This window comes from Melanotaenia boesemani, chromosome 9 (genome assembly GCF_017639745.1).
Source record: "Melanotaenia boesemani isolate fMelBoe1 chromosome 9, fMelBoe1.pri, whole genome shotgun sequence".
Classification (NCBI taxonomy): domain Eukaryota; kingdom Metazoa; phylum Chordata; class Actinopteri; order Atheriniformes; family Melanotaeniidae; genus Melanotaenia; species Melanotaenia boesemani.
Genome location: NC_055690.1, coordinates 33,051,239 through 33,069,684, shown reverse-complemented (window position 1 = coordinate 33,069,684; position 18,446 = coordinate 33,051,239). Strand labels below are relative to the sequence as shown.

Here is an 18,446-nt window from a genome sequence, read left to right as displayed (position 1 = left end):
AACATGAAAAGAGGGAGAAAAAAACACCCCAAAGTCAAACAAGTGCATTTATTGGGATTTGTTGATTTTTTTCCACTTAAATATTCACATATGACATGAGGAAGTGATCCTGGAAAGAACTGAATATTATTTGTACCTCCACTTCGCCCTGAATCACCGTTTTCTGTACAGGTGACACAAATCTGAGCAGAGCCCATCTCGTGGCTTTGTATAAAACACTCAGTTTTCTTATTTAACCTTCAGTGGAGGTTCAGGATTGTCAAGAGGTGTATTATGATGCCATGTGTAGACAGTCAGCTGGATCAGAGATACCACGTGTGTGTAACGTTCACAGTGTAGTTTTAATAAACCACCAGGGGTTGCAGAAAATAAAGTATTTGGGTTATTTGTCAGTCAACTGTAGAGTCTATAAAAACAGCAGATAAATAGAAAATACTGGCTTTTATCCCATTTTTATTTTTTATACATGTAATGGCACATTTAAGCTTAACCAAATATGGTCCAAAGGTGATTTTAAATTTCAATTCTGGGGTTTTTTGGGCAGAAATTTGGACCAAATGAAGGAAGACGGCTTTGAACGCGCCATGCAGGTTTCATGGAGATGTCAGCGACTCATGCATCGCACAGCTGAACTGGAAGAAGTGAGTTCCTGGAGGATTTGATGTGTCTTTCTGGAGAAATGGACTGAAACTATATTTGAGTTGCGCTGTCTCCTCCTGGTTACTAGAATAGCTCCTAACAACATCATCCTCAGTTTGCTTCTGTATTTTTGGCACTTTTCTTCACCGCTCTGCGTCTGTCTCTCTCTCATCATTTCCTTCGCAGTGGTTCTTTTATTTTCTTTTTATTTCTATATCTGGAGCATGTGCTCCAGAATCTTGGATAGAAGCTCTAATGGCACTCTTATTCTGGTGTTTTTAAAGGTTAGACTAGGCATAAACAACAGGGGCAGTCCTTTCTGCAGGTTGACCATAGAGTGATGCTGATTGGGAAGGTGGGATCAGCATATGGAGGTTTTTATTTTTTTTGGGGGGGGGGGGGGGGGGGGGGCGTATTGCTTCAAGCTCACCATGTGAGGCTTGCCCCCACCTCTCAGCCCACCGGGGACAGTGCTGGCTCAGGCCGTCCCACAGTGGAGTCCATCAGGATTTATCTGCTGCCATGTCCTTGCTGTGACCCTCTGTTAAATCTGCAGACTCCATCTCTGCACGCTGCTCCTCCTGGGCATCCCTCCCGCTTTCCCCCCCACCCGCCTCTTATTATTAATCCACTGTTTGTAACAAAGATATCTGCAGTGCTGAGGAAACATCTGCTTTTTTTTTGTTGTTTTTTTTTACATAATTTACACCTAACATGATGACAACTACAGCACAGATTGACACAGACTGAAGCTTCTATATGGAGTGACATCTTTTGTGAGGGTTTATTTTTTCTTCAAGTTTTCCGAGCTGAATTATATCCTAATCCAATTAGAAGTGATTATAATCTACTCGCTGGCTCTGCTGCTATGTTATCATGAATTATGATGTCAGACAAGGTCGACAGACAAAGACTGTGATTACTTTTACAGTTGCATGTGATAATCATGGAGGATTTGAGAGATCTGTCTTTGCGAAAGGATTGCTCTTATGGTGGTTTTCCAGACAGGTAGGAAATCAATGCAGCAATGGCACAGATGTATGTTATGATTCCAAACACGATGGAGAGCACAGAGAGCCACAGAGCCTGGCGGGAGGCTGCGTTGGCCCCCTGAAAATCCCCCTGAGCTGATGCTTTGTTGGTCTGAAAAACAAGAGGAGAGAAGACAGTAAGATAAGGATTAGTGGTTAAAAAAAATAGAAGAGAGAAGCTTTTGCCTTCATTCATCATTGTCATCCCTGGCTTATGCTTTCCTCTCACTCAGTCCAATCACACACTAAGCTCATATTATGCTTCATATCTGAAGCACACCCAGCTGACTCATGCATCAATTTTTCCTCTTTGTTTTCTCCCACTAGTCCTTGCCTTTGACTCTGACCCCTGTTCTGGGCAGAACTCAACAATATAGGAAATATGTCACCTTGAGGTTTCTTGTTATGACTCTAATTAAATCTTAATGAAGGCCATTGATCTAATCAAAAGGCCTTTGCAGGTTGCTGCCAGGCAGCTTCGCAAATGTGTTAATGGATTTTTTTTTTCCAGCACTGCTGAAAGGGTGTCTCGGTCAACTACAGATAAAGTCATTTGTAGAGCTTTTCACACGGACTATAACAATATTCATTTTTTTTTTCTGTTTCCACCAACCAGTGGTGGTCAGGTGGGCCAGTGCCACCCTGACAGCCGGCTTAGACCCCCTGCTGAGGGCAGAACCAGAGGTGTTATGCTTTTGTGATAATTTCACCTGAGCGAGATGAGGAACTAAAGTGTGACTCAATTTTCCTGTCAGACCCAATAAAAAGACGCACCACCGGTATTCAGTAGGTTTAACTGCAGTTCATAGATATACAGTATGTAATAGCGTAATTGTCAAAGTTAACGCGTCAATGCAAAGAGATCTTTAGAATAAATCCTTCACTGTGTTTAACAGCAAAGTTTTTACTCACACCATATTAAAAATCAGAATTTGGCATTATCTCAGGAAGATAAGATGATTTGGGGCATGTAGTTGCCTTGTTACATCGGTGAACCAATTCCACAGAAAATTATTTAGATTTTGTTTTTTAATATTTAGAAAATCACTAGTTTGGTCATGATACAATATTATAACAGTTTAATGTCTGCTGAATCTTCCATGATGTGAATTTGATTGGATTAAGGGTCCACTAATCAATATGACAATATGATACTATTGCAACTAAATTATCCTAATTACATTTTGTTTTTAAAAGCAAAAACAGACTGAACCAAATTATGAATTTTGAGTTTTTGCATGTTCACATCATGTAGAAGAAAACTAAAAGGATACATTTCAACAGCAGGATTTAGTGAAAACCTTGCTCCTCTTTAGAGTCTTTAATAAATATTCAAAGTAACCAAGCAAGTATGGTTTGATTTTATCATAGGTATGCAAGACATTTAACTATAAGTGTTCCCTCTTAAAATAAAAATAAGACATTTGAGTTTTTAGAAGGAAGAAAAAGAAGTAATTCCACACGTTCTTTCTGGAGAACGTCTTACAGATTGTTACCGGATCCATGTTTTATCTAAATTTCAGTTTGGATCGATTGTACTGTATTGAAATGTGATCAGTAAATTAATGTATTTATATAGATCGATGTGTTTTTACTAGGGGTGGGACTTTAACGTGTTAATTACGATTAATTTATTACAAATAAAATAAATAGCGCGTTAAAAAAACAAACAAACAAACAAAAAACGCGTTTAATCGCAGTTTGCGTTTCAAACACCGCGGAACTTTGGTCAGTGCACGGTTTCCGGTACACCGATTAAATTGACGGACACTTCAGAGCTCGGCTAAATCAGCGTTGCTAATTGAGCTATTTTGGTGCTATAGTTAGTGACTTTCAGACTCATCTAGTGACTCCATTTCAAAGAAGCGAATAACGACAAATCTAGAGACTTTTTCTGGTATTACTGGAGACTTTTGGAAACTGAGGTGAAAGGAGGTTTACTTCCGCCCCTCCTCCGTCCATCAGCGCTCAGAGCTGCAGTCACAGCAGGAGACGTTCCCCTTTGATCCAGGACCAGACTGATAATTAAATGTACAAAGCTGCTGCTGGCTGAACTTGTCCTGGCTTACCGTCGGATATTAATTCCTATTAATGAAGAGCGCGGAGGAAAACATTTAGAAAGTTAAAAGTTCCTTAACATGTAGACTCTTAATCAGAGAACAGCTGGAGCTGCTAGTTAAAGTATTTAAAATGCCACTTTAACTTTATGTCTGTTCAATTTGGGGCCAAATCCAAAATGTAATTAAATGCGTTTGTCCAGATATTACTAGAGCTTGAGTTTACAATATTGTCTGTGTCTATTAATTGATTTAGTTGTCCACTAAAGTCCATTTAAATAAGAAAGGTGCTTATGAGGCAAATATGTGATTAAAATGCAATTATTAGAGATTGATTAGTTACAAAGCCTGTAATTACTTAGATACATTTTTTAATTGAGTTCCATCTCTAAGTTGTTACTCCTTTTTCTGAGCCGAGCCAAAATCATCAAACTTATATGTCTCACTGTTTCTTCCCAGATGTGATATAATGTCTAAGATATTCACAAAGACTAAATGAAATTTTGCAGAAAAGTTTTATTCATTTTACTTTTGGGGATTTCCACTGCAAGTGTTTATTTTTTTCTTCTTAAAGCAACACTGCTGAACTTTCTGAATTGTGGCGCCTCCTAATGACGAGTAATTAATCCTCCACCTTGCATCCCGTCTCTTCTCAGAGCTTTCTCCAACCAGTAAAAGTCAGTCTGCTGTTGACTTTTGTCTCTTGCTCTGTCCTTTTCCTCACTTCCTCCAATAAAATCCTCTTGTCTTTCTTAGCTGAATGCATGAATCAGCCATGGTTCACGTTCATAATGGTCAGTGTGTTGAAAGCCAGTTGCTACCATGTGACACGGTTCCGTACAACAAAACAACAGCTGTCACATGATTCTCTGTGCTGGAAAAAAATAGTTGTGGAGTGTGGGTCGCTGCTGGGCAACGACGACTCCAGGAATGAGTATAATAAAGCAAAGTGTGCCATCAAAACAAGTCAGAAGCACAAAGTTTTAAGATCTGAAATGTATGTAATATTACTTTAAGGTTTCTTTCCATAAGTTTACTTCTAATTTCAACATCCTCGTCTCCTTTCTGTTTTCGTTTCTCTGTAACAAATACTTTGGTATTTGTTCTCATATGCTTTTCTTAAACTGTGTTATCAAGACACAGTTTACAAAAATTCTCTCAGAGGACAAAGGCAGAAGAAGGTCAGGAGTAGTGTATTAAAAATATTACCAGAAAAGACTTTATTCCTGTAACGGCAATGCGGTAAGTTTTGCTGAAAACTGTAGTCATCTCTCAGTGACTAACATGGAGCCGTTCTGCTTCATGTCCTGTTGCAGAGAAGTGTGATGATGACATTAAACGTTGTAGATTGCTTAGCTTAGTGCTGTTTGTGCTGCAAAAGTGTGCCCCCTCCCTGTTTAGACTATATTATGTAATGCTTTCACAGCATTTATAAACTGAAACTGTTAGGATGAACGCAATGCAGAGGGTTAAAAAAAGCGTTAACAACAATGCCAAAATGTAGAGTCAGCTCAGGACTGTGTGTGTGTGTTTGTGTGTACCTTCTGTGAAAGGTAGAAGGCAGCGATGCCCAGGGGCCAGAAGCAGCAGAGCATGGAGAAAAAGGCCAGACCCAAGTAGTCCTGAGGGATCATCAGGGGGAAGTTGCTCTCACTGTCTGTATCGCTTAAGTCATCAATGGATGAGTCCTGGGATTCAAACAGAGTACATATAGGGTGACTTTAGGTAACTGATGGGGTCAGGTTTGTTCTCATGTGCAAACAGCGAGGTAGGGGGTGATTTAGATTTGAGGGAAATAAAACATAACATACTGTGCACAGTTACATACCACTGCAAGGATAAATGAGGAATATTGTTTTTTGTTTGTTTTTTGCAGTTTTTTGTAATTGGAGTGAACTGATGAAATGATTTTAACCCAAGGCTTCAAGTTGAGTTTTTTCTCATTTTAAAAGCATGCAATGATAGTCTGCTGCTACACTAAATCACTGCTTATGAAAGCTCTAAAAATATGTTTTGTTTTTTTAGCTGTCGTGTTACACTCATGTCATCCACAAAAACTGGTAAACCATGCTGGTGCCTGAGAGAAATTGTGACTGAATGGGGTTGGTCTGAATGTGCACTATCTCTGCTGACTGCAGGAACTTCATGACTCATTTATCTTTTTTAAAACAGCTGCATATTCAATCTGACTTCCTCCAACCTGCTGGTACTCTGCACAAACTGGCTGTGCACTTCCTAAAGATGCTTTGGTTTCAGTTGTTGCTAATGTTTCACTAACCAGCAACCCCATAAAGCGTTCCCTCGCTCCGTGTTAAAGATACGGAGGCCCTGAAGGGGAAGCAAGGAATTAAAAATTCTGCAATGTGAAGCTGCGTTGCAGTGCAGCATGCTGGCTGATAGATGGAAGCAAAATGAGTGATTTTTCTATTTTTTAAAATATATGGGCACTCTAGCATCAATATAATTTTGGTCGGCACCTCAGTTTCCAGTTGGAAAGATGAACTATTCTTAATGTGAAACTGATCATACATAATGTATAATATATATATCACCCATCATAAGTCCATATATGTAATAATTATTCCAGAATGATGGAAAACTTGCTCCTGGAGGAAAGATCCTCTAGAACATAAGAGGATTTATGAGAAGTGACTTCTGATTGATTCAAGTCCTAGAAACATGCTGAGCGAAGAGAAAAAGCTGTGATGGTGGCTCGTGAATGCATGCTGCTCCAGTTGCCAGTCAGCATGTTACTGTAGTTTGTAAACAAAATTAATATTTTAGACATAATAGCTATTATATACATAGCATAATACTATATGTTCAAGCCAGAACTGGATCCAGAATATAAAGTGAGTTCCCACAACAAGCTTGGGATTTATTCTATTCACATTTTTCTTCTGTTTGCTACAGCATTGCAGATGTGGGAGTATGTCTGCTGCAAAGATATAGAAACATAACAATGCCTTCCCTCTCTCCCATTGTTACCTGAGGTGAAGTTGCTGATGGCTTCTCTTTGTACACATGTGCACGGGGGTTGGTAAATACATATGGCTGCTCATTGGAGTGACTGTTTTTCTGAGCTGTTTTGGGTCAACAAATTGATACTTTATGTTTTCCAGTTAGAAAAACATCTATAAGTACAAATTACTGTTAGCTGCCTTTACTCACTGAGATGTATAGTTACACCTATTTGACCTGTGCTAAAAACAACAAACTCTTGTGTCTTGCTGTGTCTTTCCAGAAGGGATATTATATCTAAGTTATTAATAAAGGTTAAATTAATTCTCGATGAAGAGTGCTTTTCATTTTCCCTTCGTAAATTTCCACTGCAGGTAGATATTTTTTCTCTTGTTAAAGTGGCTCTACTGATGTTGGTTCTAGGGGGGGTTGGTAGAAACATGCTATGACTTGTTTAAGTGACTCCACTTTTCTAAGCTGTTGAGTTTCAACAAATAGATACTTCAAGATTGCCCAGTAAATAAATGTATAAACACAAATTACTTTTAGCTGCCTTTATACTGGGGAAGACACTGGCCAGGGATGGCAGGCTTGTTACAGTACCTGTTACAATACTAAGACAAGTCAAAGTTCAAGTGTATATGATGACCTGCATATTTATGTAAAGTACATTAAAACTGAAGGGAATTCTTTCTTTAGTTTTTGGTAATCGACATGGTTGCATTGTCTCCCTTCCTTGCGTGGGATGCTGTAGATACAATCTTAAATTTTCAGAACAGTCCTACAAAGCAGTTGCCATGGCAACAATGCATCCAAAAGCCAGATATGGTGGTCCTATGTAAATTCATTCAGGACAGGACAGGACACTCCTGAGTGCATGTTTCTGCTTTCACATTACAATAAAAACTCATCATGAAGCGGTGGCTGTGTTTCGAGGGCTCAGTTGAGTCTTTTTGAACATCTGAAGTGGAATAAAGGTTGAGATGTTGTGTTGTGTTGTGCTTCGCTGAGGTCATTGCAAGGTTCAATTCCCACAGGCCAGAGCGTTTGCTTCACTACATGAGAGCCAGCATTCACAATTAGACCCCAGGAAGAATAGCTGTTGCTATGTCAGTAGCTAATGGTGGATCTAAATAAAATAAATAAACAAAAAACGTTTTCTCTTTTGTCCTTGAGGAACGAACTGTTTGCAGACTTTGTACCAGTGGACTTCTGTGGGTGCTTTAACTGCCAGAATCTGTACTGAGAATATAAAAATGTTTATCATGTAAGAAAATAAAGATACAGAAAAATAGGTTTGCTATTTTTCTATTTAAAATTGAATTTGGGTTCTAGCTCCTGATTGGACAATAGAAATAAACTTGAATATCTAATTTTAGGCCAATAAACAACACAAAGAATATCTATCTATCTATCTATCTATCTATCTATCTATCTATCTATCTATCTATCTATCTATCTATCTATCTATCTATCTATCTATCTATCTATCTATCTATCTATCTATCTATCTATCTATCTATTTATGTGAGCGGATCAAATGTATGAGCAGTGATGTCATAGGGAAGTCTTACATCAGAGTCGGGAAGCAGATCATCCTCATCATCCATGCTGTAGGATGCACTGTGGAAGTCTTGCGTCTCAGCCAACAACTTCCTCTCCAAAGTGGAGCCGGGCCGAATGTCTACAAAGGTGGTCTCCAGGTAGTCTTTGCTGAGCATGGAGTCTGTGTGGCCCCAGATGGGGGCTGCAGGGTAAAATGACTCCAGTGTGTGAGGTAAAGAGCAAGGGTCCAGTAGCTGCTGCTGCTGGAGCTCTGGATGATGTCCGCAGTAGCTCCTCCAAGCTAACGGAGGGTAGGCCCTGTCCTCCTCACACTTAACCAAGATGTTCTTGAACAGTCCACCCGGGGCCTGTCCCGGTCCGGGTCCCAGCCCCTGCCCAGGTGCTCGGCTGTTATTGGTGCTTTCTCCCAGAAGAGGGTGCTCCAGCTCATCCAGATTATCCATCCCTCTCTTTTAATACTATCCACACAAGAGGCCACCACATCAACAGCAAAATGCAATCTGCAAATCGGTTGGCAGAGCGTTTCCCTGAAGAGTGTCCGGTGGATTTACACAAAGGCAGCTGCTTTGCTGGCTTTAGTGTTTTAGTGATAATCCATCTTTAATCCTATTCTTTAATTTTTCTCTTATAACAGGGCTTGGTCCAGAGGACAGCACATGCCAGATTTATGACAGAGCGAAATATCCGTTGGCAGCCAGCTCCCGTATGCTGTGAGATGTGGGCTGAAGTTGTACTGAATTATTCAGGATGCTGTTGTCCTCATGGTGCAGGATTCGTCCATTGTCCTCCATTTCACATGATCCAGTATGCCAGTGTTCATAAAGTTGTTAAAGTTGGCTATTTTTTCTTTATACAAGATGAAAATGTCAAATGTGATGATAAAGGATGTTGATTGGGACCAGAAAGGGTAACGGAAGCTGTGCCCTGGAGAGAGGCCGTTAATAACACAGGACTTTTCAGCTTATGCACCCACGTCAGTCTTTCCCCTCAGCTCTTCCAGATGGAAATGGGCAATGACTTGTGAGCTGACAAAAAACTCTAACAAGAATAATTAAAATGACCCCAAGCTGTTGTGATGTACAGCCATGTGTTTGTTCCGCAGTATGAAAACAGTGCCCTGAAACTTTGAAAAAGAGGTCAAAGGCAGGGGCCCTTAAGACAACTGGACCTATGCACAGTGAGGCCGATTCGCAGCTTAAAATACACAACCTGCAGCAGTTGTCAAACTGAACGGTACACTGAACAGATTGGGGCCATATTTGAGGGCATTTAATCTGTAAAAGCAACGAGGTTCCAGAAATAGAATCCTATGGTGCACATTGGCAGGTCAGCGGGCCTGCCAACATGCCTGTTCCTCTGTTGGTGCTGCAGGAAGCGATAATGAGGAAATCAAAGTCCTCTGGCTTTGATTTATGGCTGTAGGCTTGCTACTCGGTATGGCAGCGCTCCATTTGGACATGTAATTTTAATGCACCACATCCACTTTAAAAGGTTTTCACTCGGGACAGATGATGACGAGTTGGATGAGTCTCAATTTGCTTCTCCGATGATGATGATAATGCCTGTTAAGAGAAGAAAAAGGTCACACAAAATATTTTGATTTTGCAGCTTAGCTCTGATTTCCTGCACATATTTGCTCCATGAGCAAAACAAAGACAGAAATTTGAAATATTATTATCAATTAACTCACAGTTTTTATTCCTTTTCTGCCACCCAAGTGAAAATTCTCACTATGAGAATGGACTTTTATGAGTTTGGTTAATAAATTCACACTACAGCAGCAGAGCAGTGTGATTTGAATAAAGACCAATACTTTATAGAAAATAAAAAGGCTTCGCTAGAGGCTCCATCTGTTGTTGGTAATTGTTCCATTTGTTAAAATAGAGAAAACATTCCAGACTGGGCCATGTGCAAAGTTTTAGCCCAAGAAGCAAAACAGAGGCAGAAAAATCAGATTGTGTGTTTTACAAGTTGCTGCTTTTCCCTCGGGCTCAGCTCTGTGCCTGATGTTTACACAAGGGATCAGTTTGTGTTGCAATATTAGCTGCAGATGCATTGAAATAAAGATTTACTTTATTGTCTCTTATGGAAATTTGTCTTGGGCTGAAAATCTGCTGCATCCTGCAGCACATGTCTCCAACATCAATAGACACAACCCTACAAAGTTAACAGTTATGTCTCCACCTAACCCACCAATGTAAAAATGTGCTTACTGAGATTTATACCTTGATGGCTAATTGAATAAATGAGTTATTGTACTGGTTTAACTGATAGAGTGGCATCTTAAATCTGCTACATCAAGTTCTGAATTAAGGACATGTGCTGTATCATCCAAAATCTTCAGTTTTATACTTCCTGGGAACAGATTTACTCTTATTTTTCCATAATTTTCTTGTCAGGCTAATACACTGAAAATGATTTAACAGAACAATACTATAATTTCACTATTTATTTTATTTTATTGCTTTTTAAAATAATACCTAATTAAATTAAATTAAATTAAATTAAATTAAATTAAATTAAATTAAATTAAATTAAATTAAATTAAATTTGATGAAGCAGTACAGAAATGAATGGATTAATTTAATTTAATTTTTACCTGATTTAATTCAATTTAATCTATTTTATTTTATTTTATTATTTGGCAATGTTGAGTTACAACATTTTTTAAGTTTGTGTCTGATGTTCACACGAAGCTGGTGAGAGATGTGATTTATCCACTGGTGACTATGAAAGCATCAGCTGGAGAGTGTGTGTTCAGGGAGTCTGTGTGTTCACTTGACAGTTTGTCAGTGATCAGCAAGAAAACCAGTACGATTTATTTTACTGCAGAGCTGATGTCATTTAACTGGAACTCCAAACAATTCAATGCAGCAGTTCAGAAAATAAGTATGAGCCACATCTACTGCAACCGTGCTGACGTCATCAGCAGAGAGACCGGCTGTAAATGAGCCAGTTTTATCTTAATGACCAGCTTTAACTTTTTCCACTGTTGGAAAACCAAATCCGAAAACTAAGCAACACTGTTTGCAACACAGACTAAAAAAGGAGCACGTCAACAGAAAAAACTAAATGATAGATTCAGCTGGAAGTAATCAGAGAGGTTTAACCAGCTGAGACTCTGTTCTGCTCACAGTATTTTTTTTCCTTTCATTTGTCAGATGAAAGAGAATGAAGGAGAGATTTAGTCATTTTACTGTTCAGACATTTCAGTGTGGATGGAGACCTTACTAAAAGCAAGGGAGCGACTAAATAAATCATATTAATAATAATAATAATCATAATAATAATAATTATAATAACAATAATAATAATAATAATAATAATAATAACAACAACAATAATAATAATAATAATAATAATAATAATAATAATGATCAAAAGTCTGTGCAAGAGAAAATATAAAAACAAAGTGGTGATTTTAAACGATTCAGGGTAGTTTAGCCCCACACCCCTCTGTGAAGCTGGGATAAGCTCCAATCTCAAACAATATGTTAAGCTGCTTAGAGAAAGGACATGCAGTATGCACCTGCCATTCAAACAGTATATAAATGATAAGTGACTGCACAACAGAATTAGCCGGTCGTATTAGACGATGAAATTACAGCCCATGAAAGAAAAATGCAATCATCCGTCTTGAAGGATGTTCATTCAGCTGTTTTATTTGGGGGGAAATTCACAGATATGACAAACAATTTTATTAACAGCTGAGTATCGTGACTTTGTAAAATATTCTTGCAAAGGTAAAAGCTGACCTCAGTGACTGAGAAACTATGCCTGTTTTTCTTCAGGAAGTCATTTTTTTGTTCATTTGACTTGCAAAAACAAAGTTCCAGCATCATCTCCTTTCTTATTTTCATTCAATCATCCACGTCTGCTTCTCTTTAACTCTCTTTTCTTTCTTCTGTCTAGGTGTTACTGATGGTTTAGATTTGGATTTTCTAGATGTAAACCCCATTTTACTTAAAGTTTTGTACAAGTAGTTCTGATTTCTGCTTCTGCTCATTTGAGTTTTCCATCCTCCTATATGCTTCCGTTATACCTTCCTATTTTGTTTGTAGCTGAGTGGATAAACAACAACTTTTACTATGTGTAGAATCTGATTTTTATCGTCCTTTCCATTGTTTCCACTGACCATGCATCCATGCTTTAGGCAGCACTTAACAGATGCATGCAGATGATACAAAATCAGCTGTGCTTGATGCAAAAATGCTGCTTTTGAGTTGACAAATAAGAAGAGCAGCTTATTGAGTCTTTTCAGTCCTGGAATGATATAATGAAGTGTTGTTCAAAACCTGCATAATATCTCATCAGTGCGTATTCATTCTGCACGACAGAGTGCTTCATAGGCTCGAGATCGGCTCTGTTACTCTTTGTTTTTCTCTGCACCACACCAAAAAAAGGAAAATAGGAAAAACACCCCTGAAATAAATGTGTCTTGCTGAGAGCTCTATTTTCTGCTCTCCTCTACCTCTAATTCTGAACAAGCTGAGTGACTGTTTAACGCGATGACGTCAGCAGGCGCTCTGAGCAAACAGCCACCCATTACGACACATATGTACACATTTGGACATATGGTGGAAACTGCACACATGCACTTGTGCCCACTCTCACACTATTTGTAGCACTTTCCCAGCCTTTCCTCTCTCTTCTGCCCCCTCCCAATCCATGCAGACTTATTCCAGGAGAGATGCACTCAGCTTTATTACACCCCCTCCCTCCCTCCTCCCTCCACCTCTGCCCATCCACCATAAAAAGACTTCTGTCAGCTGTATTATAAGCTTGCCTCCTTTTTCTGATTCTGCAAAGCTCATAAAACATCCAGTCAGGTGGAGGAAGAACTTGCAAGGACGCCTCTGCAAATCACCACTGACACTTTTACAAGAGATCCTCTTCTCTGTTGCTGCCTCGTTCCTTTTTAGCCTGGTGTTTTGTCAAACACACATCCTCAGCGATTACTTTTACCCTTCTTTAATCTGACTTCTCTCTTTTAACACAATCCAGCTCTTCTTTTTTGCAAAAGCAACTGTACAAAACTCCAAAAGAAAGCTTCCTTCCTTAAGACACTGGAAACATGCAGCCAAAGTGAAATGTTGCTGCTGACTCTTACAAGGATTTTCAGCAACTTTGCAGTCTTTTCTCTGTCCCTCAGCATCATCCTGGAAGTAATGGCTGTAATATTTCAGCAGATACAGATCAAGGAGATACAGATACACTGAATGCACTCATAGAAAAGGAATGACATAGAGGCTGCAGGAAATTGGAGCTGTACACCCTCGTAGTCTCTAATAAAAAGACATCTTGAAGAACAGAGATAGAAGGCTATGAAGACCAGAACGAGCTTTCAGATATACCAAAGAGAAAAACAAATCTGAGAACACGAGTGGTGGTTAAATGGCTCTATTGATTTCATTTCCAAATCCCTTTTCTGTCTGTGTGGAGTGGCTGCTGAGAGCAGAGGAAACTGAACAGAAAAGATAAGCAAAAGAAAAAAGGGAAAACAGGCAGCAACGTGGGGAGCTCAGAGTAACACCATGTTCCTATGGAAACACATTCACCATCAAGTGGAGCGCTCACTGCAGGATAAATGAAGCAGAGGCTAATTTGCCATTTCATGACTGTTTCTCTGCCTGGCTTGATAATAACTGGATGGGATAATTCCAACATTGCTGTGCCTCCCAGTAAGGATGTTTCTGTCATTTTAAGGCTGCAAAGGATGGATAATTTCCACTGAATTACTCTACGATAACTAATGAAAGCAGTCATGTCAGTGCTGGCTTTACTTGAACTCCCCCTGTGCAGAATGTGTGTACAACAGCGTGAGTTCATTAATCAGTCCACAGCATGCCCCGCTTTGACCCTAAACACACTCACACAGAGAGAAACCAACACACTGAAGTCTTTCAACTGCATGCATCATATACAGGTAACACACACACTGCTTACACAGCTGGTGCTCCTGTGCAATGAGGACAAAAAGAATGAGAAGCTACCCATCTGCTACATGCTGCACAAGGCTCCTGCACCTCTCTGCAGAGTGTGTGTGGTGTGTTTAGTCAGTGTTCGGTAGTGTGAATCTGCTAGCAACGTGGGACAGACTGTTCACAGACTAGCTATAGCTCACAAAGTTCTTCTTGTTTGTGTGCATGCATGTGTGTTTGTGTGTCCCTTGTGGAACAGTGACAGTGATTGAAAATCAGTCTGACACATTCTCCAGGGTTGGATATAAACTGACTGTTTGTGGATGTTTTTTGTGAATGTTTGTGGACTGTATTTGTTGACCAAATACAGTGCAAGAACGCTGTCGGCCAGGACAAGTGTGCATATGTGGAACTGACAGTAATCTCTTCTTCTAAAGTAAATTCCTCTTCTGAGAATCCAACGTTGTTTTCATGTATTTCTCTTTAATTCTGCGGGTGAGGATTTCTAAAATCTTTATCTTTTTGCATGAAATAAAACTGGGAAACACGACACATGGACAGAGTAAGGTAAAATTAAATTAAATTAAATTAAATTAAATTAAATTAAATTAAATTAAATTAAATTAAATTAAATTAAATTATGGGAGCACAGTTCATATGTAAAATCTTTTGAACAAAACTTCCCTTCCAATATACTAACCAACCATTTTGCTGAAAATGGAAAATATAACAATCTGCTTAAGTTTAAAACTATGAAGATTCTTTAAATATAATAAAATTATAATTAATACTTCTATATTTTCAATCAAAGGTTTGAACACACTCATTTATAGTATTATATAGTTTATAGTTTGTATAGTATATAGAAATAAAATAAATTGTTGTATGGTTTGTGTATTATAGTTGCACACATGTTTAATGTCTATAGGAGCTTTGTTGTGTGTTACAGAGGAGGCGGAGGGACAAGCCTGACCCCAGGAAATACACTCACACTGTTTGTTGCATAATGCATTGCTTGTGTGTTTTGCATCTTTGGGGAAAACAGTGAAAATAAAGAGAGGCATATGTTTGATTCTCCAGCCGTTCCTGAGTTATTACCATTTTTCTTTTCAATTAATAGTTGATGATGAGTTTACCTTAACAGATTTTTCTTTATTTTTGACTATCATCTAACCCAGGATCTCAAACTCCAGTCTTCAGGGTTTCACATGTTTTCCTGCTCCAACACATGGATCCAAGCAGCTTGTTGTCAGGTTCTGCTCAATGATTCATTAATTAAAATTAGGATTGCTGAAGCAGAGAAACATCTAAAACCTGCAGGACAGTGGTTCTTGGGGACAGGAGTGTGACAACCCTGATTTAAGCTAATACATGGGAAACTTTTTTTTTCTTCTAAGTAGTCTAATTTTGCTCTGATTACACCTTTGCACCCCTTTGGCCTCCTTCCATCCGGCCTCATGAAGTTTTCACCTCACTGCATAAGAGTTGCAGAAATCACCAAGAAACACTGCATCAGATTAAGGTTTGCACGAATGATTCACAAGGTTCAAGAGGCAGACACATCCCAACATCAGCTGTGTGAATCAGGGCTTAACAGAGGAGGTGCTGCAAAGAAACCACTGAGGGAGGCCAAAAGCAAACAAAATCAACATTTTTAAAAACTTGTACTTTCTGTTTGTGTGGTTCAAACTTGATCAGCATCACTTCCTCACCCTCGTTTCTCATTTGGTTGAAATGACCTTGAATTTATTTTTATTAAATTTAATCAAGAGGCAAAAAGATTCATTAACATATCAAGTTGAAAGTAAACATTTTTATTGGCAGTGCCATTGTCTGGTGGATTTAGATATCTAAAGCATAAGCAAAAATAATTTTAACATAAATATAGTATTTACCTACCTGGCTCTTATAATTACCCAAAGTAAATGCAACTGAGATGGTTTGCAATGAGTTGGACTGCAGAGTAAGAAAAGCAGCCAAAAAGGGCTCCACATATCTGGGAAAGCCTTCAAGACTGTTGGAAAAGCATTACAGGTGCTTACGTCAAGAAGCTGGTTGAATGTGTGAAGCTGCAGAGAAGCTAAAAGTGGCTCATTAGAATCAAACAGCCTGTGTTGTAGATGTATAAGTTTATGTCTCGTCTTTTGCTCTAAATTGTAGAAAAATGTCCCCCGAAAGAAGTAAAAACATATGTGAGCAAGTGTGCCTGAAACTCTTAGAAATCCATGTTGAACTTTATGGCAGACACAAGCCAGTTGTTTAAATAAATCAGCTTCATTGTCATTCCTTGTTAGAAATAAAGCCCACAAACTCATCCGCTAACACTGACGTGAGTTGACATGAGTTGCCAAGCTGCCACAATGATTAGCAAGGGCTTAAAAGGCACTGTACAGAGGCTGCACAGATGTTATCCAGACTGTGTTTACATCTGTCCTACTGCAGAGTAATGACCTGCACGTGCCTGCATGTGTTCATCTTTTTGTTGTGTGAGTGTGAGAGAGAGGCTGTGTAGAAATATCATCAAGACCCGTCAATTTGTGGACAAAAAGCATCCGCAAACAATGCTAACCGAGAATGTTCATTTAGTTAAACTTGCTGGACGTGTATCAGTTGTGATTAAGGTCAAGTTAAGCCTTTAGGGATCACATATGCTTTAATATGATGTCCTCACACATCCATGTGCATCATGGTGCATGCACAGCAATGAGTTTTAATTAGTTCTGTGCAGATCTCCACATGAGCAGTGATGTATAACATGTCCTCAGCATCATAACAGACTGAGGGCATGGTTGTGCACTCCCAGCTGAGAAAAGCCCTGCTCTTAATTAGGTCTGCTGGCAAATGAGACACACTGTATGTCCTCTGAAAGCTCACACAGTACCTTGTGTCATATACACGTACCCTGCACACATTAAACACTGAAGAATGAAAGAAATTCAGATCAGCTACATGATGAAACGATGGAGATTTTGCACCATTGTGCTGTGGGTCTGCACACTGCGCTTGTTGTACAGCAGTACACAGCTATAGAAAGGTAAACAATGGAGCAGAGCTGAGGGGTCCCACTCCAAAGCACCATTCTCTACTTATATTTCCCTGGAAAAAGACAGATTTAAAAAGGGATGGCTGGTTTCAAAGACTCTTCTTTTCATTAAACCACAGTTGTGAAAAATTCACCATGAAACAGATGCAGATTATTGGTAAAAGTGCCAAAATCAAAAGTAATATTTTTCCTTTTAGAAGCAATAATTAAAAACAGTAAGAAATAAAGAAGTAAAGATTCAAGTGTATTTAAGTTGTGGGGGGAAAAGTCCAAACTAAACAAAATAACATAAATTATGATGTTTGCATTGATGTAAAAGCCAAATAAGAGTTAAAAGGATGTGGAATAGATGGAACAATAGCAGAAGATAATGTAAATAATCACTTTGTTAAGAACCATCATTCAGATCATGTGTCATTCAGTGTCTTTGGATGTTTCCTCACCTTCACGTTGGACGCTGTGCTCCGGGATGTCCTGTCGGGATGAACCCCCCGAGAAGCATTGTTAGACTGAATCGACCTAGCAGGCAGCATCCAAAGGACGGAGTGCGCTGTTGCGCACGGATCCCGCTTCACTGCTTGCCTTTTTCCGTGGGTGTGAGCAAAGAGACGCGTTTGCTTAGTTGTGCGTGGCTAAATCTGAGCAGAAAAGCTTTGTGTGGGAGTTGGAAGCCAAACTTGTCAGCATTCCTTTAACATCTCGGATGAAGATGTTCCACCTGCGCAGCGCGAAGCAGGAACGTGCGCGCTTTGTTCAAGCATCTCCTCCTCCTCTGCACATCTTCTAATTCTCCTCCTCTTCACAGGAAAGATGAAGGTCCTTTCTTAATCCTTATTGCTGCTTCTGTCAACTTTCTTCTTCCACTCCGACTTTCCAAATACAGCCTGTCTTCCTCTCCTCGGTCTCTCTCTTCTCCTCCTCTCCTCCCTGTCCTCTCTCTCTCCGTTTTCTCTTTCCCCAGCAGTGCTGCTTGGTTTGGCTGAAAACTGGGTCCTAAAGCCTGTTGCTCCATTGCGTGACTGTGTTTTTTGTATTTCAATTAATGGTCCCCATAAGAATAGCAAAAGAACAAACTATAAGGATGTTTTGCCTTTTCTTACTTCTTTAAGAGGATTACTGGGATCAGTGGTTGATTTTGGGTTTAGATTAGGATTGGGGTTAAAACGGGAGGTTTGAGGTTAGCTGTAATGACACAAATACAAATGTCCACTGGGATTCAGATGGTGGA

The 18,446-nt window shown here is 39.3% G+C and overlaps 1 protein-coding gene across 1 annotated transcript; it reads right to left on the bottom strand.

Moving 5' to 3' along the window:
• Positions 1-34: 34 nt before the first annotated feature.
• On the bottom strand, positions 35-18,138 carry tmem91 (transmembrane protein 91). Its single transcript, XM_041994354.1, has 4 exons — positions 17,662-18,138; positions 8,263-9,816; positions 5,269-5,415; positions 35-1,782 (listed from the first exon to the last, which is right to left on the bottom strand). The coding sequence occupies exons 2-4, from the start codon at positions 8,695-8,697 to the stop codon at positions 1,627-1,629; spliced, it is 738 nt and encodes a 245-aa protein (XP_041850288.1). The 5' UTR covers positions 8,698-9,816; positions 17,662-18,138; the 3' UTR covers positions 35-1,626.
• Between the last annotated feature and the right edge of the window lie 308 nt (positions 18,139-18,446).

Bases quoted from the DNA above. Each gene is read 5' to 3' on its own strand.
- tmem91 (XM_041994354.1), bottom strand. From the start codon at position 8,697: ATGGATAATCTGGATGAGCTGGAGCACCCTCTTCTGGGAGAAAGCACC. The intron at 5,416-8,262 runs GTAAGACTTCCC...TTTGAATCCCAG, and splicing joins ATCTGCTTCCCGACTCTGAT to GACTCATCCATTGATGACTT. The intron at 1,783-5,268 runs GTACACACAAAC...CTTGTTTTTCAG, and splicing joins CCTTCTACCTTTCACAGAAG to ACCAACAAAGCATCAGCTCA.